The 27,604-nt window shown below is 53.2% G+C and overlaps 1 protein-coding gene across 1 annotated transcript in view; it reads right to left on the bottom strand.

Annotated features, from left to right (window-relative positions):
• Positions 1-2,900: 2,900 nt before the first annotated feature.
• Positions 2,901-27,604, bottom strand: part of TMEM266 (transmembrane protein 266) — a 143,031-nt gene continuing 118,327 nt past the window's right edge. The window contains exons 9-11 of the mRNA XM_012801870.1: positions 14,418-14,607; positions 5,349-5,411; positions 2,901-4,100 (exon numbers count right to left, since the gene is read on the bottom strand). Coding sequence (XP_012657324.1) covers positions 3,505-4,100; positions 5,349-5,411; positions 14,418-14,607 — 849 coding nt within the window. The 3' untranslated portion in view covers positions 2,901-3,504. The remainder of the gene's footprint in view (positions 4,101-5,348; positions 5,412-14,417; positions 14,608-27,604) is intronic.

The following is a 27,604-nucleotide window of genomic DNA, read 5'->3' on the forward strand; positions in this document are numbered from 1 at the left end:
CATTTCTAGGGGCCTGGCTGTCCCCGCTGTAACTCTGGGCTATGGTACCCAGGGCAGCCACGAAAACTGAAGCTTTTACCTCCATCTCCTGCACTCTAGGCCTGAGGACCTGCCCCAAGGACCTGTGGTGGGATGGGGTGTGACAGGCCTCTGCCTCCACCCAGAGTGAGGGCACTTGTGTGAAGAGAGAATTGCCCAGCTATTGGTCTCTGCTGTCCTCCTCTGTGTGCTGCTCATGCCAGGCCACCTGATGTCCCACCACATCTCAGGCACCCAGACTGGACCTGACAGCCTCTCTTCCCCCATTGCTCCCCTCCCTTTCACTCCACATCCAGGAGGTGCAAGTCCCATCAGGTCTCCCCGGTGTCTCAGCCACCTGCCATCTTCACGCCGTCCCCCATGGGTAGCCTTGTTCCTTCTCTGGACACAGGTTTTCCTTCTGGTCATTCCTCTGCAATTACTAGAAGGCTCTGCCAAGAGCCCTTGAATAGTGCCTTCTCTCTTTAAGGATGGATGTCCTGCTCAGCCTGGCATGGCCACGCCTGGCCAAGGCCTCTAGTGCCCAGCCCCACCTGTCTTTGTCCCCAGTGTGGCCCCTTTGCACGCCCCCTCCACCCTTCACTATCATCTTCCTAACACTGAACTTCTCCCTGGTACCAAACAGGCCTCTTCTGGCACTCAGCTGTTCCTCTGTTTGCACTGTTGTCCCACCGCCTTCACCTGACTTTCCTAATTTGTCTTTTGAAAATAGTTTAAAATGGCCAGGCGCAGTGGCTCACACTTCTAATCCTAGCACTCTGGGAGGCCTAGGCTGGTGGATAGTTTGAGCTCAGGAATTCAAGACCAGCCTGAGCAAGAATGAGACACTGTCTAACAAAAATAGAAAAAAATTAACTAGGCATTGCAGTGGGCACCTGTAGTCCCATCGACTCGGGAAGGTGAGGCAAGAGGATTGCTTGAGCCTAAGAGTTTGAGGTTGAGCTAGCTTGGGCAACAGAGTGAGACTCAGTTTCAAAAAAAAAAAAGTTTAAAACAACTGGAACTTTAAGTCAAGGAGACAATCCAAAATTCCCCACTCCCATTTCTAGGAATAGGTCAATTTCGTAGCTCTGTGTTGAAACCACCCCATAAAAATTGCTCTCCTCACCCACACGACAAGGGCTGATTCCGTTATACTTCTTTTTAAATCCCCTGTAAAGGTTTCCTCTGCTGGGAGGCTTTCCAGTGTCCCCAGGCAGATGAGCAGCTTCCTCCGTGAGCATCCTCTGGTACAGGCCAGGCTCATTTGCCTGTTGGGGTGACAGCACCCACCCACGACCTTGGGCCAAGGAAGCTAGCTGGGCCTGGTGTAGGAGGGTGGCTGTCTCTAGTCCAGTGGGCGGAGATCACTAGTTACTGATCCCACTGGCTCCCACCCTACAGATTACAAACTGTGTAATGCCCTCCAGCCCATCATCACGTGGCAAAACCCAAATGAGCTTTTGTTTCCAAAAGCTCTAAACCCTGAGAAGCCCGGTGCCTAGCATAGTGCCAGGGATAATCTTCTCAGTGTTTGACCCTAGGAGTGTCTTCAACCCCCTCCAGCCTCAGGTTCTTCACCTATAAAATGGGGCTGGTGATACCTCCCTCACAGCGTTGTTGGAAGGATGAAAGAAGCCCGTGTGTAGAGGAGTCTTCACAGAGTGCACAGGGGCAGAAGCTGTAGCTATGCTGTTGGTGACCCAGGATGCTTCAGCATGGCTGCCCTTGTCCTTACCCAAGCCTCCCCAGGCTGGTGTCCTATCACACCTTGATTGGACACTGCTGCCCGTAGCACCATTTGGGATAACTATTGTTCTCCTCATGAATCAGGAGGGTGCTTTTCACTCACACAGGGTCACTTCCCATTCTTTCTTCCAATTCAACCATCTTTCGCAAGAGGCTCTGCGCCTTGTGCAGGGTTCTGGGGTCCTAATGGGACCAAGGCTTGATCACTGCTCTTGGGGACAGAAAGGGAGGCAGGCAGGGAAGCTGACGCTGGCCCAGTGTGGGGTTACTGTGCTGTCAGGGTGAGTCCAAGGGGCCAGAAGAGCCCAGAGGACACCTCGCCTGCTGGTGAGGGCAGGCAGAACACCCGCACAGTGAGATTAACCCAGACCAAGATGGTGGGGGGGAGGGGGGTGGGTGAGGAGAGAACAGGTAGGAAGGAAAGGAGCCACAGGGGTGGAGAGCAGCTGTCAGCCACATTCAAGTTCTCTCATGATAGAGGAGCCCTTAAGAACATAATCTTCCCCTATCATACCCCCATATAAAAGAAAACATGAAGGTTATAAACAAAACCCCCCTGAAAGTTTGTAAGCAAGGGATATCAGGCTTAGTGGCCTGGGCAAATGCACAGGAGAGGGTGACACCAGAGGCTGGGCCAAAGAGGAGGCTGCAGCCCTCCAGCAAAGCTGGGACGGGGGCTGGGGACAGCAATATGGAGGATGGAAGGGCCCGGATTCATGATTGCTCATGAGGGATGAGGAAGGAGCCAGTGATGTCACACATGTTTGTAATGGGGTGGGTGGAAATCGGGAGGAAGAGCAGACTGTGGGCAAGGTGCTGAGTTCACTTTGGGACCTGCAAGAGTTTGAGGTCCCTGAGTGATGGGGCCTGGGGTCAGGGAGGAAGGCTCCACTTTGATGGGGAGATGAGCTCCACTTTGGTGGAGAGAAGGGGAAGAGGGAGGGACTGGTCCAGGGTTGCACAGCCCAGCAGTGTGACAGCATCCTGTCCTGGGGCCACTTACTCTTGGGCCACTAGAAAAGGGGTCAGGCCTGCCTGGGTGGGCTTGTACCAGGCCAGCTGAGACCCCAGCGAGCCACTGTGGACACTTCACCTGGGCTAGCAACCAAAGAAAACCTCTGCCAACCACAAGGCTCAGTGCAGCTGGTTTTTATTATTAAAGCTAAGGTTGGAAAATGGCTGTCCCATCCCCCCACCCCCACCCCTGGGTCCATCCCTTCAGGTCCCTGACGGTGAAAACCAGGTTTGCCTTGAAAAGACTCTGAAACGCTCATGCCGAATGAGAGGATGAGGACAAATGAAGTAGGCTCAGGTGATGGCCTCCATGTGAGGGTGGCGGCTCCGCCCAGGGAAAGACGGCCTGGGTGGGGCAGGGCTCACAGTGCTGTCCCCGAGGGTCCGGGGTGGGCGTCAGGAACGAAGGCAACGGAAGAGGCTGAGCAGGCCCCTGCACTCTACCCTGCTGAAGCTGGGCCACAGGCTGGTTTTGTAAAAATGTTTAAAAAGGAAATGCAGCCGCGGGCACCACCCTCCCCTGCGCGGGGCAAGGGGAGGCGCCAGCTCTGGGCTTTGAGGTCTGAGGCTGTGGCCTGGTGTCACCTCCCTGGAGGCAGGCAGCACCCTGAGGGAGGCCAGGCGGGCTCCTGGGCCCTGCATGTGGCCCTTGGCAGCCTCCAGGGTCCCAGGAGAGCTTTGACATGGCTGTCTCCCCTCCTCCCACCAGCCCACCTGGAGGCACTAGGCCTCGGGGACCCTGTGCAACTTTTGCTCTTTGGATTCCAAAGATCTAAACTTCTCCTCTAGCGTGGGCACAGTGGGCTGGAAGTGGATAACAGGCCTGATCTGAAAGACGGTGAAGCCTTCCTGGTTCTTCTGGTTGAACAGACTTACCCTGTGTTCCAGCTCGGGGCTGGTTTGGGGCGAACCTGCTGGGCTGGGCCGGGTGAGGGGGGCTGGGTCCAAGGCCTTCTGGGGTGGATAGGGGTCCTCAGACAGGGAGGACAGCAGGTCCTGGACTGTGGTCTCTGCCATCTGCTGCTGGGGTGGCGGTAACAGTGGCAGGGGAGAGGGGCCAGGCTCAGAGGAATGCTCCCCGCGGGCGGTGCTGCAGTCCGTGGGGGAGCCCAGAGTCTGGCTGCTGTCACTCTGGGCCCGGGTGACTGAGCTGCGGGTGAAGCGGGAGGCGCTCTCTGAGGTGGCACTAGCACTGATGCCACTGCCGCCGAGCTTTAGGGGTATGTCGAGTGAGAAGAGGTCTGAGGAGACGTTGGGCTGGTGGATGTCAATGGCAGCTGTAGTGACCACACACACAGCTGGCTCTGGGACACCGCTGTCTGTAAGAACAGAGGGGATCCCGGTCACACGCCCCCCTCTGCCATGCCTTAGTGGACCCTGAAGAGGGCAGGTCTGGACTGATCCAAGTGTGGGAGTCTGGCCGGGTGGAGGGCAATGAGTGGGATGGGCTGTGGGAGGGCCACAAGTTGGGGGGCCTTGGAACTTGGTCCCAGTTCTCCAAAACCCACCAACCTTCTGGAGGGAAGATTCTGAAGTGTTTATATGTGACATGCTTTGGCCAGTCACCTACAAGTGCCCTGATGGAAGTTTACAAGCCAGCTGATGGCCTACCCTGGCAGCCAATGATGTTCTGGAATAGATGATGGTGGCTGCTCTGTCCACTGGGTGCTGGAGTAAGGATGATGATTTGGGAGCACACCCCCAGCCGACCTGCGGTGGGCTCTATGGCTCTGTTTAAACCACAGAGGTGCAGGATTATCTGCCACAGGGCCCCCCACCCCCACCCCCCACGCCCCACATGTCCTGACTCAGGAAGCATCGAGTTCTCTGACAAGGAACTTGGGTTTCATGGTCTGAGTTCTTCAGAGTTTTAAATGGCTGGTGTGAGGGGTGGGGAGTGGCATAATTGCAGCCCGGCCTTCAGAAGACTGAGTCACCTCTCAGGATGAGTCTCAGAAAAATTCCAACATAGTATACATGTCACCCAGCATAATGTTCTAGCCTTACGGCAGAGCATAAAAGGATTTGGGGGCTGTGAAATTCAAACTTAAGGCTTAAGACATTAGCTCTGGAGAAACGGGACACTGAGGGACTAGGTGTTATTTTCAAATTCTATCTTTTATGTAAGGAAAACCCACTAGACTTCCCTGAGACTTTTTCAAGTGTAAGAATAAAACACCTTGCAAGGCCACACCTGACCCTGCGGCTCCTGAATCCAGTGGTGTTGTGCTACCTCTGCCTCTGGTTGGGGCAGGGAGGTCACTTTGGGTCCTAGATGCCAGTCCCCTGCCCATGTCAGAGTGCCATAGGCAGCTCTTATGGGTAATCACAGACAGCCCCCACATGGCACCACAGGCTTGGACCCTGCCGCCCCTAGCTCCAGGCTGGAGTCTGCTGGGACCTGAAGCTTCTCAGCCTGAGCTCTGACAGGCACCAGGAGGCAGGCGTGACTTGATCTCTGAAGCCAGAGGAGGAGCCGCTACCCTTAGTGGTTAGAGGTGGCTGGGGTCACATGTAGTGTGAGGCTGCAGAGAAGTCTGGTACACGCAGAACAGCATCTGACTTACCACTGCTGGGCCCATTGTAGTACTGACTGATGTAGCTGTTCATATCATCTGTCACCGAGGCTTCTACGGAGGTGGGGACAGAGAAGGGTGAATGACAGCTTGTCAGGGAGTCTAAGAGGCAGGGTCTGTGGCAGTTCTTACTCCTCCTCCCATACTCCAGTCCCTGCCCCCATCGCCACAGGGAGAGGCACCTGTCTCACAGAAGCCCTCTGGACCTCCTTGGGGACCATGCCTCATTTGCCCCAGAGCCCGGACTGCACAGAGTACCAGGGAACCCAGGTTCTGACAAAGCATCTGCCCTGACACCTGACCTGGACAGGTCTCCTTCCTTCTCCACGCTCGGTTTCCCCATCTCTGAGATGAGGGGTGTGGAAAAGTTCCTCAGTGCAGAAGCTATGAAATCCCATGAGCAGGAATACACAGCCAGCCATGGGCTGAGGTGTCAGTCATCAATGGCAGCCCCCAATCAGGTCCATCAGACACTCCAGCCTTCTGGGCAGCACCGGACATACCCAAGGGGCTGGGGGATCCCCACCGTCTGCTCACAGTTTGTGCTCAGTAAATAGTTACTGAACAAATAAGGCAACAGGAGATGACAGGGACAGGGTCCTAAGGAAATATTGGTTCATCATGCTGGGAGGAGTGGGAGGCAATGAGAGAGAGGAGGGTGAGAATTTCAGAGTGGCCTATAGCAGGAAGAAAGGCAAGTGACAGGTGACCTCAGAAGCCATCCTAAGGAGCCTGGCATTGTCTCAATGGCAGTGAGGAGCCACAAGAAGGTTTGAATGTCATCAGGTGAGAGGTCACTGCCCAGGTTGTGGGGAGAGTGGTTTGGAAGGGGCCAGACTTCAAGCAGGGAGACCAGTGACTGCCCAGGTAAAGTAGGACAGGCCCTAAGGGGCTGGGAGGTATCTGAGGGGACAGAGGGAGGGTTGGGATGAGACTGGTATGACTGGGACGTGACAGGATGAGGGCACTCAGCTCTGTTTGGCAGCCTGTCAGACTGGGTCCCAGAGTGGGAGGGTGGCGGATTAGACCTGATTTCAAACCTCAGCTCTATCACAGACTTGTTAAGTGGCCCTCTCTGAGCCTTTGTCCTCCATCTGTAAAATGGGGAGAATGATACCTTCCCCCAGAGCTGTGATGAAGAGTAAACCAGCTTAAAAAAGTCAGACTCCTGAAGTGGGGTCAGGCACACAGAAAGCCTGGAAGGCACCAGGGCCATCTTCCCTGACATGGAAGTCTGGGAGGTGCTCCAGGGCGGGCCCCTGAGCCTGTAACCCTGGGGACTTCTCTGAGGAGCTGATGTCTGCAGGTGACCAGGCCCTAGTGTTCTGAGGCCCCTCCAGGGCATACCTGGGAGCTGCAGAGGCCAACCTGCCTTGACACTGGGAGGCTGAGTGGCAGTGTTTGCACAGGCTTGGCTCTTAAAAGCTTTTTTGGCCTCCTTTGATCTTTAAGTGCCTGCGGTCAGAGGTGTGTTCCCTCTAATGCTGGGCTGAGGGAGGGGCTGGGCTGGCTCCGGGCGGCTCCACATCAGGCGGCAACACACTTCTCCATGGCTGTTCTCATGGGTGCTGTAAATGCTGTCTACCCCCACCACGACCCTGGGGAGCTGAGGGTGGCTGCTCCCTGCAAGCTGGGGGCGCAGGACCACCAGGAAGAAGGATTTGGTCACTTATCTTGGGTTTATCCTGAGACTATACCTGCAGGGCTTCATGAGGGCCACGAGACGTGGCTAGGACTATAAGCTCAGCTAAAGTATCCGCAGAGCCACGGCACTTTATCCCCAAACCGCCACTTGCAGGAGGTGGCCAGGAGAAAAGAAAGTCCTAGGCCCTGAGTTCTTGTCCTGGAGTTGCCTTCATCTGTACCACGAGGGCAGACCGTGATATGACCGGGCTGGATGTCTCTGAAGTTCCAAGAGGTCACATATTTGCAGCAGAGGCAGAAGGGACCATCTGGACTGTCCCCCAGCAGCCATGCAGGAGCCCAGGGGCTTCTCCATGCCCCGCCAGCCCCTCTGGGGAAGGGAGCCCTGATCATCTGCTCTTCACATGCTGAGCTCAGCGGTCACAGTGTGTCTAACCTTCTGTGGGCACTGAGCTGGGAGTCCCTGCCTCCAGGGAGCACAGACAGCCTGCCCAGGATGTCCAGCCAATCTCCATCTAATCAGGAAGAGCCCACTGTGTGCTAGATAGTGAGGAGGAGCCCATTCTGCTCACAGGCTATGACAGACCTTCCAACATACAGAGCCCCTCACACCCCTTCCGAGAAGCCTCTTCTGGAAAGCCCTGCCATGCCCAACCCCTCCTAGTTGCCCACTTTCCACTGTGAAGGCTTCACCCTGGGCTCCAGATGTGACCAGATGGGAGAAGAGGAGGAGAGAGGGACCCGGTATTTACTGCCAGAGCTCCAGATACAGTGCTCAGCACTTCACACATGGATCTCCTTTAATCCTTTCCATCACCCTGCAAAACTGTGATTAATTAATAGACCAGGGCTCCCCAAGATTAGGTGTGATAACTCCCAACAGTTTGGCACCCTCCAAGTGTGCTTAGCAGCTGCCCCCTCTGCTGGCTCACATGGAGCTTGTGGCCTGTGTTAATGCCCAAATCTTCTCTGTAGGAACTGGGGCCAGGACAGGCCTCCACCACCAGGCACCCAGGTAACACCCGAGGAGGGCTCACGATCTTAGGAAAGTGTCAGGTTATTGGTTTTGGCCTAGGAGTACAGCCCGCAGAAAGCATTCTGAATCCCGGTTGAGGCTGCTAAGGTGTTAGATCTCTTCCTATCTCTGTGTGACTGCATATCTGAGAACGCTCACATCTTCATCCAAGCTGTTGATAAAAATAACCTAAGCCAGGTGACCTTCAGCTCAGACAGCTCTCCTGAGCTTCTGATGGGTCTGGCCAACCGTCCGGGACTTCTGGATGACCTTCAGCTACCTCTGACTCAACATGTCCAAAATAGAGTTCAGTCTCCTACATCCTCCATCTTGGTGACTGGTTCTCCTGCCCACCCAGGTTAGGACCCTGTCACTTCTTGGTGCCTCTCTCTTTCTTACCAATCACCCAGCTCCAGCAAGCCTGTGGTGGGTCAAGGGGTGCTGGCCCCTGTGCTATGCCCCTGCATCCAGCATTAGGTTGGGCCTCTTGGTTTCTCCTTTGGACTCCCATCCTGCCCAGTAGGTTTAATGAATAGGAGTGCTCACTCCTGGGACGTGACACACAGCCCAGGTCCCCAGGTGAAGGCCTGTCCAGTCTGCACTTGCTCCCTCTGCTCCAGACCTGGACCCACATGGTGCCTCAGAGTGAGCTTTAAGCTGTAAGTTGGAGAGTGTGGCCTGTCCTGCTGATATCACCACCACCACCCCCAACCTCCTGCAGGCCTGTGGATCCTCTTCTTTGGAACTGACCACTTGGGTTGGGGCTCTGTCCCCATTCACAGAGGGGCCCAACAGCCTTTGAGAGTAGGAGCCATATTTTATTCACTGAGTCACCCTGGTCCTGGGGGCAGGGTTTATCCACAAAGATGGACTGAACAGAAGACCCTGGGTGTGTCAGAACTTCCCTGGAGAGCCACAGGGCCCTGACACGATGGCCTGCACTGCTCGGCCTGTGGCCTCACTCCCCTCCTGGGTACTTCCTGGGGGGTGGAGGGGGGTTGTTTTGATTCAGCCCCAGGGAGCCCTAGGAGGAAGCAACCCAGAGGGGACTGAGCCCAGCAGAGCAAAGAATGGGCACACAGACAGGCTTCAGAACAAAGCAGCCCTGGGCCCCAACCTAGCTTTGCAGGCCACTTGCTGTGTGGTCTTTAGGCAAATCTCTTAGCTACTCTGAGCTTCAGCTTCCTCACCCATGAAGGAGGGATAACAAAAACCTACTCCTTGGTGAGTTGAAGGGACTCTCTGAGTTGATGCTTGTCTAGCCCAGCCCTCCCTTACCTCTCTGAACCTCTGGCCCCAGCCTCTCGGGTGGCTGCTGCTCTCTGCTGCCCCGGGCCTTTCTTCTGGGGTCTGAGCATTTTGCAGACTTAGCCTGACTAATCCTCCTAAAGCCCCTCGGGCACAGGGGTAATGCTCATTATGTGGGTTTTGCCTCTTGGGCAGAGCCTCCAACCTGCCCTGGAGGCAGAAGTGGTGAGAGAGGGAAGTGTGTCTGCAGGGCCCGGACAGGCTGAGGGATGAGGGCACTCAACCCCGTATCCAGTATAGGCCCAGGACCCAGGGCCACTGAGGTCCCTGATTCCTAATTTGGTGCTTCTGCTCCCAAACTCCAACTGGGTGCTCTGTGGCTTGGCAGCCCTCATCAAAGGAGAACACTAACCTTCACAGAGCACCTACCGTGTACCAGGCATGAGTGAGCACCCAATCCTCCTCAGCAAAGAACCCTGTTACTGTTCTCACTTTGGACACACAAGGGCTCAGGGGCAGGACCAGCTCCATAATTTATAGGCTCCTTGTTCAAAAGTATTAAGAATTTCAAGGGTGACAGCAGAGCATTGAACCAAGCTCAGGGCCTCTGTGATCACACATGTCAGGTGTCCCTGAAGCCAGAGCTAATCAGAGAGGTCTTGTTCAAGGCTTAGTTGAGATTCAAAAGCAGACTTGAGTCCTCAACCCACGTCCCTCTGGTCGCTTCAAATGCTACCTTGCATGTGGCTTTCCCAAGTCTAGTCCTACATCCCTGGGGCTCCTGGAGTCCCAGGCACCCTGATCAGGTAAACAGGTCTGGAAGCCAGCAGAGGCATGGCACCCAGGCACTCTCCTCTCCAAGGGCAAGCTCTCTGCCCCATGCCAGCTGGCTCCCTGAAATCCCCTCTAGGGTTTGGCAGAGGGAAGGAGCCGAGCGGGCTGCAGGAGCACCTCTGTGGCAGTGTCTCTGGATGCTGCAGCAGCATGGGGGGGGGGACACTTATGTTCCCCATGATATATAGTGAAATCCATGGCACTCCCACCAGGGGCTGTAATTCATAAGTTATGGGCGAGCTTCAAGACTAATAAATTCGAGAGAGAAGTATTAATGACTACACAGGGGCACCATGAACTTGGCAGGCCCCAAAGCCTGGAACTTTGCGGCCCAGGTTTTAAAAATGATTTGTGCTAGAGCAAGTCTAAACAGAAGCTGGTCGGTGTTGTCTGGCTGTGACCCGCTGGCAACTGTTGAGACTGCGGAGCAGCTTCCTCCTTGTGGGGCTGGGGCTGGCACCCCCACCCTCATGGCTGCTCCCCCCAGCCAGACGCTGCCCCTCCCCTGTGACTCATCAGGCCTGTCTGCAGGTTAATGCTGGTAATGTCTGTGCCCTGCTGTGCAAGAGGTGGGCCTTAGGCCCCTGTGGCCTGAAGGTCAAAGTTAGCAACAACTGCTGCCCTTTCTTAATCTCCAGAGTGGCCTGAGTGTCCCCAGCTTGTCCAGCCATAATTTCTACTGTCATGAGAATCCCTCCCTTGACACAGCCCCGGTCAAGGAGAGATGAGGTGGGGAAGCCCTGTGCCCCTGGACCACTTGGGGCTGTGAATCATGCATGTCCCTTGACAGCCCCCATGCTTTGCCCTCTGCCTCGGAAGCCCTGACCTTGCTGTCGACCCTCTGGGGCTGGCTATGACACACTGTGCTGTGCATGGATGGCTGCACAGGCTGGGGCATGTGGCACCCAGAGAGCTGAGAGATACAGGGGATGACCCAGAGGATACAGAGGAGGGAAGGTACAACTCCAGCGCTGCAGGGAGGGACATCAGCAGCTGCTCCCAGGTGCATGTCTGCCACCTTTATGAGAGGCCTGAGCCTGCCTTGTTCATATACTATCTCCCTCTAGTTCCCAGGAGGGTGAGTGGGGACTGTGCAGCCCTCAGGACACCCTAGCTGGTAACACATGTCCGATCAGAGTTTCCTGAGTGGCCTTTTACTCTGCTCCAGCTTTATCGCTCCTGTCCCCTCCTGGAAATTGCCCTATAAGGGATATAGAGAGGAGGAGCAGGACAGACAGGTAGGGACCCAGAGCTTTACAGAACTCCTAGACTCTAGAGTATGGGATTATTTTAAAGGCTTGATTTGGTTGTGGGTCCTCCAATCCCAGATCTTGTCTCCCTATTGGGCCCAAATGCGGCATCCAATGTCTGTAGCTCATTGACTGAGGACCATGCTGTCATCTCTAGAGCTCAGGACCCTGATGAGCAGGGCACAGGTGATGCTTCAGAGTGTGGCTGTACTAGAAGTGCTCAGAGCTGCAGAGAGGGACTCTGGGTAGCCCCAGGTAAGCAGCTTCTCTGGCAGAGCCAGGAGGCTGGCGTGCAGGGTCGGGGGTGGGGGGCAGAGCAGCAGTGCCCACGCTCACCCAGCTCAGTCAAAGAGGAAGATCTGGGATGGGCCTGCGCCTGTAAACCAGCTCCTCCCATACTTAGGAAGCAAGATTTAATGGGCAAAAATTGTTCCTGTCCCCAGAAGAACTTCTGAAAAGAATAAGGCGGTGGAGACCACAAGCATGGGCTTGGGAGCTGAAAGCCAAGAGCGGAGTTTCTGGAGAGAGCTATTGCTGATGGCCCCTGAGCTCCGAGAAAGGACACAGGGACCCACACAGAACCAGCAATGTCTGAAAGCCCCTGTGGAGAGTGGCCGAGGCCCTGAGGCCTATGAGGCTGAGGGAGATAACACAATGTTTATGGCAGCTGGGCTGAACCGAGCTGAACAGTGTTTATGTGAGTTTGTGGGGCAGGGTGGTGACCTGGGAGCTCACTCTGTGACGGGCTCAAGGAAGAAGAGAAGCGTGGCAGGGAGGCTGGACCAGCAGTGACCACATGGGAAAGGCTGAGAGGCTGCGTGAACACTTACAGGACTGATGGCTGCTCCATCCCACCTGAGTGGGAGCAGATGAGGCCACGAAGCGCTGGGGACAGGACTGTCAGGGGCCTATGTGCCACCTGCTATGGGTTGAATAATTGTGTCCCCCTTATCCCCCTGAAATCTATATGTTGAAGCCTTGAACCTCAGCACCTCAGAATGTGATCTTATTTGGAAGTAAAGTGGTTGTAGATGTAATCAGTTAAGACAAGGTCACAGTGGAGGAGGGTAACCCCTAATCCCATGTGATGGGAGCCTTGGGAGGTCGTCACTAGCAAAATGATGCACCAGCCCGAGGGTCTTGGGCTTTTCCCTGAAGGACACAGGAACCAGTAAAGGCGGTAGGTCAAGGAGTGACATGAAAGATGTTGGGAGGGCCCTGAGTACTGGGAGGGGGAGAGTGCAGAGGGCACCTATGGGGGGAAAGCTGAGGAGGAACTGGTGAGTCCCGAGACAACGAAGGTTGAACAGTGAAGATAAAGAGGGCAATGTTTCAAACACATGTGTCGAGCAAACCCAGCAGGCAGCCATGAGGGCTTGTGAATCGGGACCTACAAACCCTGGGTAAAGGCAGGAATCAAGCTACAGCTGAACACAGATGAACGGGAATCTCTGTACAGGAGGAGGAGTCTTCTTGCCAGGCGGCGTGAAGCCTAAGTCAGTGTGTGCTCAGGCCAAGTGGCCACTACAAGGCTTGGAGCCGTCCAGCTGCATCATGGTTGAGCCCGGTGCAGAACAAAAGAGCAGGGTAGGCCTCTGGCACTGTCCTGGGCTTGTAGCTCCCCAGTTACTGCATTCAGTTCTGGATGTCACTCTGAGACGGACCACAGGAGAGGTCATCCCCTGAGGACTGGCAGTGGGAACCCAGGTGACAGTCCCAGAGGAGAAAACAGTCTCTAAAAGGCTACTTCAGCTGAGGGGCACCCACCTATACATGAAAACTGCAGCAGGTAGGGGATGCGGGGTTGGAGGGCAGGCATCCATGCGGGCTGAGGAAGAATTTTCTTCTAGGCAGAGCTGTGTGTAGGCGGCAAGGGCTGCCAGGTGAGGTATTAAGCACCTCGGTTTAGAACAGTGGTTCTCAACCTTCCTAATTGCCGCATTGTTACAAATGGAAAAAAGGGGTCACGACCTACAGGTTGAGTGTTTTAGAAGAAGGTGAGCTGGGGCCACACAGGCTTTTGACAGGGAGTGAGAGATAGGATTCTCATGTCAGCTGAAGGGCTGGACTCAGAAGTCCCCTTCTAGCTCCCAAATTCGGTGATTCTAAGTTCCAAAGATCTCAAAGGATCCAATAGTAACCACCTCATCCCCAGCAACCCGTCTGCGGTGGCTTACAGTCAGAGCCCACCACAACCTTGGGCTCCTCAGGCTTCTGTTACAGAAGGGAACAAGGAAGCCTCAAGTCAGAGAGCTGGGAGGCACCGGAGCCTGCAAGGGGTCACGGGACGCCAAGGTGAAGTGGCCCCTTGAACAAACTGGGGGTTGGGGTTCCACACTCCATGTTCTAAGCCCAGCATCCTTTTTTCTGGCTGTGCAGCCCCATGTGGTTCTCTTAACCAACATGCCCCACAGCAGCCCTATGAGGAAGGCTCAGTGAGGCTCCCATTTGACAGCTGGCAAAACCAAGGCCCAGAAAGTTTAAGTCCCCCTGTCCAAGGTCACATATCTGGCTGACAGAAAAGGTGGGATTTGAATCCAGAAATACTCTCTTCTGTAAGAGAAGAGAGGTATTCCAATTCCTGCCCCACTTCCTTCCACCTCCTGCCCTGTGTTGTGGCCGATGTTCCCATCTCCACTAACAGAATCCTCCCATCAGACACTCCAACTAGAAGGTGTAGTAGGTTCTGAACTGCTCTGGTCCCAGGCCTGAACTTGCAGTCTGGGCCCTGGGAGGTGACAGTCCAGTAGGAAAGTCCCTTGTTAGCCTTAGGATGGCTTGCCTATCTCTCAGGTTTTTCATCCATAAATAGGAGGTTGCTGTGAATACACAGCAGGTCATGCCCAAGGCATGCGGCGGACCACAGGCACGAAACGCGTACTGGTCATTTCTAGCTGGGTCAGGTAAATGTCCTCTCCTGGGCTGAAAGGCATTACCGAGAGCACCGATCTGGGGTGCTTCTCCATCACCGGCGAAGATGGGGTCCAGGAAGGAGCTGGTTGGGAGCCCTGGGGTGGGACTGGGGAGGCGCGGGGGCTCCGGAGCCGTTGGCCGGTAGCGCGGGCTCACCTTCCGAGGGCCGCAGCTCCTCCACGACGCTCTCGGCCGCCGTCTCCTCGTCCCACGTGCCGGCCTCCACCACCTTGTAGCGGCCGCGCGGCTGGCTGAGCACGTGCGGGGCCTGCAGCGCCGCCTCCCGCTCGGCCGCCAGGTCCAGGTCCTGCTGCGCCAGGTGCGCGCGCAGCTGCCGGATCTCGAACTGAGGGAGGGAGAGGGGACGGTCAGTCGCCGGACCGTGGTGCGCGGCTGGGACGAGCGGGCTGCGCGTCCGGGGGATGGAGGGTGCGCTCCCCAGAAACTTCCCAACACCCCGGGTCGCACGAGCGTCTCACGTTTGCAGAGTCTTTTCCTAGTAATAAAGCGTGAGCCGGTGTTATTAGGTGTCTTGTCACCCCATCGCACGGACGGCGGTGGGAAACCTGGGTTTGAATTCCACTCTGGGGGATTGCACAGATGTGCGATTCCGCCGGGTGCTTGACAAAATGAAAGCCTGATTCAGGAGCCTTACACGGATGATTACTAGGGGACGGGCACCCCGGAACCTCTAGGGCCAGCGCCACCGGCCTTGGGAGCCCTGCTGGCGTCAGCGCCCGCTGTCCTGTCCACTGGCTCGTTCATCTCCCAGCAACACCTACTTGCCTCTCTCACCAGGAGGGGTGGACGGCTCCCAGCCTTGCAGTTTCCTGGTGCCCTTGGGCAAGTCCCCCCCGCGCCCCCCTCCCCGGCCCCGGTCTCCTTATCTGCAAAATGGGTTTTCATCTCTTTGAGGATTTGGGTTGGTTGCTTCGTAAGGGCCTCGTATGAACTGCATGCATTTTTAGTTTTGTTTTTCTTTTGCTGGGGAAAGCATCTTGGAAAGGCTTCCAGAAGTCTCTTGGGCTTGTGGTTCAGATGGCTGCTCACAGGGTCCTTCACCTTCTGGGCGAAGGTGAGGTTTCGGTCTCCAGTCGACCGGCTGGGCCCTGGGCTCGCGGGAAGGAGGCCCTTCCCTGCCATCTAGTGTCCCAAGCCCGCATCGTACCGCCTCCGCCCTGGGGGAGCGGTGAAGGCGGAGGCCAACTGGGTGCACGGCCACGGCGCCCCACCTAGGAGGTTGCCCACTTGCTTATGACAGTTTCTCCAGCCCAGATCCCTCCCTGGAGTGTCAGACTCGCATGTCCGACTGCCGGTGTGACAGCGCCACGTAGTCGGTTCATGGGAGTTGCAAATTCTACCTGGTCAAAACAGGGCTCTTCATCTCTCCAAACCTGCTTCTCAAGCCTTTTCATCTCACTTAAGCTTAGGTTTAATCACTTCCCTTGCCTCCTCTCTTTCCCTCACCCCAACATCCCAGCTACCCCCAAGTCCTGTCCCATTTCCTTCCACCTCCACTGCCAGCTCTCACAATGACAGCCAGATCCCTCCATGTTCCTCTCCCACTGTGCTCCAGCAGGACTCACAGGGACTCTCTCAAACCCAAATCAAGGCCTGTCCATAAACATCAAGGGCTTACCGCCTCACTTGGGAGACAGCCCAAACTCCTTACCCTTGGCTTATGGAGCAGGTGCACAGTCTGTCCCTGCCCCCCAGCACCAGTTCATCTCATCTCCCCCGTTGCCTGGCCCTGAGACACAAGCTTTCTCATTTTTCCTTAAAGACACCAAGTATGTGCTGGTCTCAGGGCCACTTGGCAGCTGCGCCATCTGCCCCAGATCACAGGAAGACGCCTCCTCGTGGGGGCTTTCCCTGACCTCCCACCAAAGGCAGCCTCAGTCACATTGGCCTATTTGAATTCTCTGCATCACACTTAGCACTTTCTGATATTTTTTGTGTATGTTAATGTTTTATTAATTTTATTACTGTGAAAGCAAAACACAACTAAAAGTATTCACTAACACTAAGGTGGCCAGGCAGCAGCCTAGCATTGGACCACATCCTAATGGTATCAACATCCCAATGTGTGTGTCTCTGGGAGCACACGGGTTTTCCAGAGAGTTCTTCAGCTTCCTGCCTGATTTCTTCTGCATTGGGAGCAGGGCAGGGGAATAGGACAGAGGGTCTCATCTTTATGGGGAAGGACTTTCACTTAATCCTCATTTTTGGTTCAGCCCTGCACCTTTCTCCAAGCCCCCACCTAACCCAGCACCTGTTTTAAGAGCTCTAGGTCAGTTTCTCCAGGGGACAAACCTCTGAACACTTGCAGGGCGGGGAAGCATAGTTTCCTGGCAGTGCAGGGTTTGGAAGGGGGCCTAGAGATTTCAAATGTTATGTGCAAGACTTTTAGCCAACTCCCCTTCCCCACTGTCAGCTTCATTCTACACCCCCTTCCTTCCGGACTCCCAGGGGTCCTGAGGGAAGAACTAGACCATTTCCTTCACTGCCCTCCACTGTAGGTACTTCAGGTATAAACTCTCCACTCTGCTGGCTCAGTTACTGCTTTCCCATCTAGTCTCAGAGTATGCCCAAACTCACCAAAATCTCTCTCCTCTTTGTCCTGGTGGACAAGCTTTAAATAAATAGTTTCTTAATTTTTAGACATTTATGATTTTTTCTAATATTTTAGTGGAGTCTTGGGGAGGAGATTAGATGAATATATATGGTCACTGTACTATTTTCTTTGAGGACTGCATACCAATTTACCTCTTATTCACTCTCTGTGGTACACTGGGGGAAAAAAAGAAAAGGCCTGATTTGTAGTGTACACTAATCTCTGTGGTCCTGCCATGGCCAATCTCAAGAAACCAACAAGATGTCATGGGGGACTAAAAAGAAATATGCATAGTTGGGCCAGTGAGTGCCCCAGTGCACCAGTGCGACCCTTCACCCCCAGTGGAATATAATCTCCATAAGAGCAGGGACCCTGTCTGTTTTATTGCCTGGTACACAAGATGTACTCACAAATTCTGTATTGTTGAATAGATGAATGAATAAATGCACGAAACTAGTTTAGTTCAACTCTGTGGCTTCAGGCTGAGCTGTAACTGAGCTGCACCCCTAGCCCAAAGCTAAGACAGAGACAGAGCCCTACACACTAATCCCTGACCCTGGTCACAGACTCAGCCCTAATGCTGGGATCAGACTGGGCTTATCCCCTCGACCTCAACAACCCAGCACTCAAATGGGACTGATGGTCTTAGGAGGTGAAAAAGTGAGGCTGGCTCATTATAGTATGGCTTTTTGAATAGGGGGAGGGAGTTCGAGCCATCCTTCTGGTGGCAAGATCTCAGCTGTCACTGAGGACCCATGAACAACCCTCCCAATCTCTGCTGGGGCTGGAAGCCCCTCCCGCCCAGGCTGATTTAAACTTCCCATGGGCACACCCAGCCCACTTTCTCCAAGGCCACTCTTCTGGACCTGCAGGCCCAGCTAATGGCTTCCTAGGCCACTCTGAAAGGATGCATTATTGATGGCTTGAAATTGATATGGAGTTGCCCAAGAGTGTCCCACTGGAATTCAGGCCAGACAGCTGGAGGCCAGGCTTGCCCAGCCCCAAGCCCATATGTGCAGGCATAGACACGTACAAAGAAACAAGTTTTAAACTAAAGATGTGAACTCCAAATGTGTGGTAGTTTTCCCATTCATTCACTCTGGAGGAAGTCAGGTAAAGCATGCTGGGGCCCATATCAAAATTCTGTTAAATGGCTGGACATGAAAATGCCCCCTCAGCTTGGAGGTAAATTCAGGGTAATCCCAGAAAGAAGGGGCTACATCTCCTGTGAGAGACAAGGGCTAACCCTGGGCGGCACCTGGGCCAGAGCGGGCATGGTGCATGTGGGAGATGGATGACTGATGGGAAGTCAGCAGGGGCCACCTCAGGCAGAGCCTATAGCCATCATAAGATGTTTTCAGGTTGGCAGCCTTTCTTTAAAGAGCAAAAGAAACCATTAAATCTCTCAAACAGAAGGGTGGAGCAGTGGAGGTGGCAGTCTGGTGATCCAGGAGAGCATTTTGGAAGGGCTGTGAGGCTGCAGCATGGGCGGGGGGATGCCAGACGAGAAGCTTCTGCAGCATCCAGGCCAGAGATGAGGAGATGGAGATGAGGGTGAAGATAGTGGAGATGGAGATGAGAGGAAGGATGAGGGATCTATGTAGGAGGTGAAAGTGTCAGCACAGGGCCTGAGATGGCATGGGGGTGAGGAAGAGGGCAGCCTGCTTTGGGGACCGATTTTGGCAAGTTTCACACCCATAGGCTGTGATGTGAAGTGCCTGGATGCCTTCTGAGTCACCCCGAGAAGGAATGACTAACTCCTCAGAAGGAACTGCAGATGGGTCAAATGGCTCTCAGCCCTGTTGTGGCTGTGACAGCCCAGGGGCTCCTCAGGATGTGCCAGTGAGACCCTCGGAGCCCAGCTCCTGATTCTTCCCCTACCTAACACAGCCACACATGCTTCCCTCAGCCAACTATAGGGCTAGCACAGTAGGGCCTTATTAATCAGATGGGTGAACTGAGGCCCAGAGGTGGGAAGGAGCCTTCTGTGTGGGGCAAGAGGCAAGGAAAAGGCTAGGACTACCTAGTTTGGCAGAAGCAAAGCAGGGCCTGAATCTGCACCTCTGGCTTCCAGCCCCCAGGATATTACAACTTGCAGCCTATGGGCAAGGTGGAAATGATTCAGCCAAACAGAACACACGGCAGCTTGATGGGTAGCAGGGGCCAGGAGAGAGCAGGAGGTGCCCACTGGGGACAACACAAGGGCTGGAGGCCTGTCACCCCTCCCTCACCCTGTATTTAGGTAAGTCCCTTTTCCTCTCTCAGCCTTAGTTTCACTATGTGTCCAATAAGCAAATGGACTGGCTGAATCCTGAGTCTATGACAGCTCTGTACTGGCTTTGGGACCTGAACTGGGAGGGAATGAAGTACAAATACCAGTTCATGCTTGGTGCTGTCTGGAGGGCTACCCTCTGCTCAATGCTAAAGTGCACCATTCCTAGAAGACCATCTCTTTAGAGCAAGATAACATAATCCAGAATCTCTAAAATGTATCATCAACAATGTGTAGCAATTTATCTCAACAATACGATGAGAATTATTAGTCATGCAAATAAGCTGGAAAAAGTGATTAATTATCAAGACATGAAGCAGTCAGTTGAAGCTGACCTGTACAAATATTTGAGTTAATAAATAAGGACTTCAAAGTAATCATGATTAATATGTTAAAAACATAGGGGAAAGATGTACAAAATAAATTTAGTATTTCAGCAGATAGAAGCTATGAAAGGAAACCAAATCAAACTTTTAGAACCTTAACATACAATATCTAAAACTGAGTACATGGTTGGATGGGTTTAACAGCAGACTGGACATAGTTGAAATAGGGTTGTTGAACTTGAAATAGGTCTATAGAAAAATACCAAAATGTATAGTCAGAAAAAGAGAGAGGAAGTGGCAAGAATGAGAATGGGGGAATAGATTAGGATCTAAGAGAGCCCTTTTGCAGGATCAAATGTCCCGACACACACACTGGCCCTCCAGAAGGAGAAGAATGAAAGAATGGGACAAAAGCATAAATAAAGAAATCATGGCCACATACTTTCCAAATCTAATGAAAAACATAAACCCACAAATTCAAGAAACTCAGAAACTCCTAAGCAGGCTAAAAAACAAACAAACAAAAATCCCCACAACTAGATACTTGGAGTCAACCTGCTGAAGACTAAGTAGGAAGAAACCACAGCACTCAGGCTCCGGCGGCTCACGTGGGCCTGGGCCTCTGGGAGGGAAGGCGCTCCAGGGCTTTGATGAAGCAGGTTTTCCACCGGCAAACTGGCCCAGGGGGAGTAAAGACCATACCCAGGCTTGGGAAGAATGAACGTGCAGTCATAGTCCCATTTAGTCATTAGCTAAGACTTTCTAATCAGATAACCTGACCAATCAGCTGGGATCCACAGGGAAGCCCTCAGCCTGCATTACTGGAGTGAGTCAGGCCCCTTCCATCAGGGCTGGGCTTTTAATTCGTGCCCAGGCAGGGTGGACCCACTGGGGGCGGCAGGGCAGGCACACCCAGCGCTTCTCTGCCTTTAATGGTCTGGTTGTGGAGTCCAATTGACACAGGCCTTGGCCTGATCAATGCACACTTTGGCCAGAAGCTCAATGGATCTAATGCAATAACAATAATTTTGCTCCATCCTATTAGTGCTGTCTGCACAAACTGCCCTGCCTTCAAACCCATCTGCTGTTGGGATGCCATCCAATGTTTATTTCCATTAGTTTTGCCATTGTTGGTAACAATAAAAATCAGGAGACAGTTGCAAACTAATGATTTAGGAGCAGGGTAAGGCTGAGATTGACCTTGGCTGTTTTCCATCCACTGTGAAGATGACTGGTAGTTGGCCATAAATTTAAATTATGGCAAAAGGATAACATAAGTTATTCTTCTGATGGCTAATTTTATCAGCTAAATAGGCTTGTCATTAAAGCTATCAGCTATTTTACAAATCACTTCCCATGTTTAAAAAAACTTCACTTCCCACAATGGAGATCTTGAACAATCCAGGTAACAAAGGCTATAGCGCTGAACTAGGGGCTTGTGGCCTCTGCTGGAAGCAAAGTAGCTCTGGAGAGAACCAGCCTTAACATCATCCCGGGAGCCAGGGTGGAGCCCCGTTCCTCTAATTTTCTGCAATTCCTGCCCTCCAGCCCCATCTCTGAACTTCTAGCCCAGCTTTAAACGTGAGCGACCTCTGCGGAGCCATCAGCATTCTCTCACCCAGATGCAACGGGGTCCAGTGTGAGGCCTGGATGGGGAGATGCACCCCAGGCCCCAGTCAGGCATCAGAACACCTCCCAAATCTGCTCTGGCTCCAGCACCTGAAAGCAGGGGTGGGAGGATAACAATCCCCTTCTCCCCACTTCTTCCTCCATCAGAAGTGCCTACAGCTTGGAGGGTCAAGATTATCATCTTATTTCTTCAGAAAAGAGGCCAAGGAAACATTCTTTCTCTCAGGGAAGACTTTGGTAAAGGTGGCCATGCCTCCCGATGTGTTGGGGGGGGGAAGGGTGGCGAGTGCTGTGAGCCCACTGGCCTACTTTTATGGATTGGGTGACAGTACAGGCAACCATTTTTCTCTTCTTGGGCTCAGAGACCACCTTTGACAGCATCTACTGTTGTTAGCCGGGATGGTGTAACTGTATCTTGCCAATGAAATGGGGGCAGAAACAACTTCTGGTCCCGGCCAGTGAAATCCTGCTGTGGGCGGTGCCCGTAGCTCAGTGGGTAGGGCACTGGCCACATACACGGAGGCTGGAGGGTTCGAACCCAGCCCGGGGCCAGCTAAACAACAATGACAATTGCAACAAAAAAACAGCCAGGCATTGTGGTGGAAGCCTATAGTCCCAGCTACTTGGGAGGCTGAGGCAAGAAAATCACTTAAGCCCAAGAGTTTGAGGTTGCTGTGAGCTGTGACGCCACAGCAATCTACCCAGGGTGACAGCTTGAGACTCTGTCTCAAAAAAAAAAAAAGAAAGAAAGAAAGAAAGAAAACAAAACAAAAAGGAAATCCTGCTGTGCCTAATTCTCTAATCTCTCCTTCTTCTCCACTGTCTGGTGAAGACTCAGAGGACTTAGTCACAGAATGGAAGAGGCCTCGAGGCCAAACTGACTGTTATGAAGCAGTGTCTGTTCCTGCATCCCCGACTCACTGCACTGGGCTATGACGGCGGTGACCAATACGTTCTTCCTCTGTCAGGCCACCAAGATTTCTGGATTTGACACAGCAGCTGGTGTCACTCACCCTAACTAGCCATGACTTGCACAGAGGCCCTATTTCTGGTGTAGGGAAGTGGGCTCTGGGGGCCTGGGTTCCGTTCTAAGCCCTTCTGGGATAAACTGCAGGACCTGGGCAAGGAGCAGCCTGTCTGAGCTTCAGTCTTTCCCTCTGTGAAGGGCTGACAGTACCTAGAGCCTCACCTGTCAGTTTTCATCATCAAAGTCAAAATGAGCTAAAACACGACAGAATCGCACGCATTTGCAAGCGATCACTATAATGCAAGAGAATTTAGCATTTTTCTTATTCTCATTCTCTCTCTTTTCTACACTTACTGAAAGGCTCTAGTGGGCCAGACTTTCTATATATGCACGTATTACGTGATTTAATTTGATCCCTGCAGTGTCCATGTGACATGAGCCTTGTTGCTTTCATTTTTCTAATGAGAAGCTGAAGCTTGGGGATGAAGGTGGAGATGGCTGGTTGTTGGTGGAGCTGCAGTTTGAATCCAGCTTGCCAGCCCCTGTGTAAGAGGATTCTCTCCATCCCTCCAAGCTTCCTCCACAAGAAACTCCTCTTTCAAGAAGTGCTTTTGCTCAAGGCTGTCCTAAGGGGCTCCCAGGCTCCACTGGCCACCCTGGAGGCTGGACCCCGAGTCACTCTAGATTGGACCCCATATCCCTTGGTATTTTGCCAATGATCTTAGTGTGAATGGTGCTAAGAAGGGAGAACTTAACTCCCCACGGTGCTTCCTGTAGGAGCCAGCAGAGAAAGAAACCAGCTTCAACAGTGGGCCAGGACAGATTGTGCTATTTTGTGCCAAAAGCTATTGTTAAGCTTAAAGGGCAAAGGGAAGATTTAACAGGGATTTCAGAATATGTTTTGGAATAAGGACAGGATCCCGCGCATGGATGTAGTACATAAACTCTTAGAAGTGGTTTCATCAGACAAGTCAGAAGAATACATCATTTCATTGATTTAAGGCTGCACCTAAAATAGCTTTGATTTCTGAAGCAGCCGTTATAGAGGGAGAGACCAAAGTCACACCATCCCTCTGAAGGACAGTCACTGGCATCCCACCTCTGGCCTCCATCTGTGTACCAGTGAGGCTAACTCTTCAGAAAACCCTGGCCAGGATCCTGATAGGAAAATAAATAAATAAATAAAAGTGAATAGAAAGGATTTAAGGATCATTGAGTTTGGGGGTCTGAGGAGGCTATGTGCTTCCACCACGGCAGTGGGCGGTCTGGAAGCTGACTGCAGAGGGCTGCCAGGGCTGAGGGAAGGTACGACTGACCAGCAGAGCGTTTTCGTCTCCTCCGTCACTTCCCATGTAGGAGTCTGTTAAGGATGGAGGGTGTCCCGTGATCAGAGGAAACAAGAGAATGAGGGAAGCATCCTAACCAGAGAGCCAGTGTGGTCCAGGAGGGAAAACACTGGAATGAGCCACAAGAGACCGCTGTTTAAACCTCCTCCCCACTATGCAGTGCTGGGCACACTTGCCCCTTCTCTGGGCGTCAGGTCCCCCATCTGCCAAATCTTGGTGAGGACCAGTTGCTCTTGAAGGGACCTTTCATCTGTAATATCAAGTGGCTCTAAGGACACCTTGGGCACAGCCTGTGGTAAGAAATGAGCTGCCGTGTGGCCTGAAGATGGAAGGCATAGAGTACGTAAGAAACTGACCAACAAGGTCATCCAAGAGTCTCCACAGCTTCCTGGTAAGAAGTAATTTAATCTTTTTTTGTAAAAGCTAAGATGAGAAAGAAAGGAAGTAACTTTATAATGGAGAAACATGACAAACATTCCCTCAGCCCAGTGCACAAGGTCAACGCAACACTCTCACAAGTCACGCTGACGGTCAGGCCTTTGGAGGTGATATGATGGGCACTCTTTGATCTTCCTGCCCGGAACTCCAGGCTTACAATGAGAAAAATGCCAGACTATCCCAACAGAGGAAGCCTTGTGAGGGGGCACCTGACCAGTGCATCTCCAAACTATCAAGGTCATCAAAACCATAAAAGTCTGAGTTTTCACACCCAAGGGGAGCCTAAAGAGACCTGAAGATTCACTGTGATGTGGGGTCCTGGATGGGATCCCTGAGCAAATGAGGAACATCAAAGATAAAAACAAAAGAAATCTGAGTTATGTGTAAAGACTAGCTCATTCAGGGTAACGTATGATGATCCTGACATCAGATGTTTCTAGCAGGAGAAACAAGGTGTAGGTATATAGGGACTTGGTATTATCCTCATGACTCTTTTATAAGTCTAACTAAAATTGTTCTAAAAATAATTTTTTAGCTGCTAAAATGTGTGAAGTTGTGGCAGATAGTTATATAAACGTGGGGAAACTGCAGGAGAGGTGTCGTATTTAAGCCCCTACAGGTTGCCCTGGGACTTGGGTGAATGTTAATTTTTTAGACAGCATATATGAATTCAGTTTGGAAATTGCTCCATTAAACTCTGAGAATCCAAGCAGGAAGAGAAAGTAAGAGTTTTGACAAAGATAACTAGAATAGCCTGGAATTGGGTGTCAGGGTGCCAGGTCCATGCCCACAGTTTAAGATACACCGTGCACAATCTCATGAATGATGTCACTGAGTGCCGAGGAGCACAAAAAGGGAGGCAGAATGTGACAGGCTGGGAGGGAATAGTGCTTGTGGTTAGGACGCCTGGATGTGCACCAGCTGCAAGGGCGCTGAACCAGCTGGGTGCTGCTGCCAGACTGTCCTTATTCCTTAAATGGGTGTGGGGCACAGCTGGCCTGGGGGATGGGTGAGGGTTAGTTATTGTGACACTGCTTACCACATACCAGGCTTTGGGCTAAGCAACCTCACAACCATCCTGAGAGGCTTTTGTTACTAGCCCCATTTTTCAGATTGGGAAACCCAGGGCCCATGAGGTCCTGTAAGTGCCCAAAGCCACATAAGGCCAGTTAACTGGTCGAGCTGGCTTTGACCCTGGGTTTGTCTCTTCTAAAGGCAGACAAACCAGGGGTCAAAGCCAGTGCTAAGTGTATTTAGAATAAAGTCTGTTCTCCACCATTTCATGGGCTGCCCTCCCTGAGACCCCAGCCACCGCTGACGTTCCACGGGCCACACTCTCTTTCTTTGAGGGTGTTTGTTTCCCAGTTAAGTCTCAGGCCTGGTCTCAAAATACAGCTGCAAATGAGGAGTGTGTCGCTCAGCCCTGCGCAGCTCCGGGGAGAGCAGCTTTCCAAGTCTCTCTGAAGAAGCTGAGAGCACTGTCCCGGCCAGGCACCCTCTCACGGTCCCTGGTGGTCCCCTTGGGATTCTAGCCTGTCTGGCCTCTTTTGCTGTCTTAACTAAGATGACAGGCTTCATGTGTTTTTTAAATTAAAATGGTTTCTGTTCATCTCTTTTCCAGATGTCACTACCTAGAGGGAATCTGTCTTTATTTATTGGCTCTTTCCTGTGCAGAATCCAAGGCAGTCTCCCTCCGGCTGAGACCTCGGCAAGGAGGCCACATGTGGGGAGTGACACGACCCAGGACGGCAGGAGCTTGGGAGCCTTGGGGGGCTCAGGACAGAGGTCATGGTGGAGACTGTGGGAGGTGGGCTGGCTGTGAGGACTTTCTCCTGGCCACGTGGCACACATGCTGCTGAGGGGAGGCGTGTGGCAGGGTCAGCGTGTCCCTGCTGGGCTGGGAGCTGTGGATTGATGAGGGGCATATGCAGCCTGTGCGGGTGTCTTTCATGCTGCCAACTGCAGTGAAGCAGAGCGAATGTTCCCTGTTAGACAGTAGACTGGGAACTGCCTGCCCAACTTCTAGGCAGTTTCTGGGTGACACCGTGGACTGTCCTCTCCTCCCTTCCCCCATCCTGAGCCAGGCATCTCTCAGGAGATAGTGGCTATACCTCTCTACGCAGTCTTTCCTGTCCACCCTCTCCCACCTGTCCTCCAGCAGCAGCCGGAAAATTCCATCGAAAAACTCCAATCTAAGCACATCTTCCACCCCTGCTTCTGCCACTCCAGGTCTCCCTTTCCTAACAGAATAAAGCCCAAACTCCCTGCTCAGCATGAGCCCTCCTCAAACCTGCCCCACCTCCTCCCCATGCTGGCCCAGCACCACACCCGACCCATACCCCACACCATCCCCTCTGCCTGGACCTGCAGCATTAGTGACTTTTTTGCTGGCAGGAGGACCCCCCAGTCGTGTCCTGTGAAGCGAAGCGGGCGTTGCACCAGACTGCTGCAGTCTGTTTATGGGCTGCTGAACTCCCTGTGTCACCCAGAGCCCCACCAGGGCAGGGGCCTGTCCAGCATGGTGTCTCCAGCACCCAGCATGAGTACAGCACAAAACAGGCCCTCCATGGTGCTGGCTGTCCACACGCAGAGGTGAGATGACGAGTGAGGCTGGTGCCGGCTGCACAGAGGCTGAGACACCTATGTTCCCAGCCTAGGATTCGGGATAGACCCTGCTCTCAGGACCCTAGGACAATACGCTCTGCTCCCAAGGGCTGTGTCCTCTGATATCCCCTCTTGTGGAACATAAGCGTCGGCGCTGAAATGAAAGGTCACCGTGTTCCCAAAGCAGATGGAAAGGCTTGGTTCCCTGACAGACACTCCAAGGGGGTGATGTTTAAGACACTGCATGTGTATTCCCACGGGGACACTTCTGAGTTGCTTCCTGACATTCCTCAGACTCCCCACTACCAGGTATGAGAGGTTGGGTTGGAGAAGCTCAGAGATGCACTGGGCACATATTTACCATGACCCGCAAGGTATGGGCCACGGGGCCGGGGCATAATGTGAGTAGGACAGGGCTTGCCCTTGGGAAGCCACCATTTCAGTGGGACAAGTGTCTCTGGGTATAAATGACCACCCCCCATGGTGGTGAGTGCTCAGTGTCCTGTGCACACTGCCAGTGAGGGCTGGGGTGCTGGGGGCACTGCAGAGACTGCTGGGGGAGGGAGGACACCATGCTCTGTAGAGAAGCCAGAGGTGAATTAGCTAGGCAGAACTGATAAGGGGCACAGTGCCCCAAAACCCACGAGGTAAGGAGGCATGGGGTTTGACAGAATGACAGTTGACTCCATTTGGTGCATTTGGTGTTTACACACCAGACACAAGACATGAAGTTGATGGGCAGGCCTGTATGATCTCAGCCCCGACACCTCTGGAGAGTGCCTGAATACCCAGCAATGGAGGAGGCTAGGAGGAAGGGAGCTGGTGCCCACCCTCACTGTGCTGTGAGCCAGAGGGCTCAGTGCCCACATTGACTGCAGCTGTGGGTACTTCATGCCAGGGCTGGCCTTGGATGCTGACAGTCATAGGCTTAGCTTCTCTGGCTCATGGTGTAAAGGCAGTGACCTTGTCCTCTCCCCAGAACCTAAGGGGTGGAATGGGAATAATTGCACGTGTCATTTGGTCTGCCTCTCCCATGTTCCTGCCACCTTACTAAAACCCTCAGAGGCTTTCCAACCTTCCAACCTGCTACTGGACACTTCCCTTCACCCAAGGCTGTGTTTCTACAGAGCTTTGCAGCCTTCCTGCA

This window comes from Otolemur garnettii, unplaced genomic scaffold (assembly GCF_000181295.1).
Source record: "Otolemur garnettii isolate 467f Iridium unplaced genomic scaffold, OtoGar3 scaffold00011, whole genome shotgun sequence".
Lineage (NCBI taxonomy): Eukaryota > Metazoa > Chordata > Mammalia > Primates > Galagidae > Otolemur > Otolemur garnettii.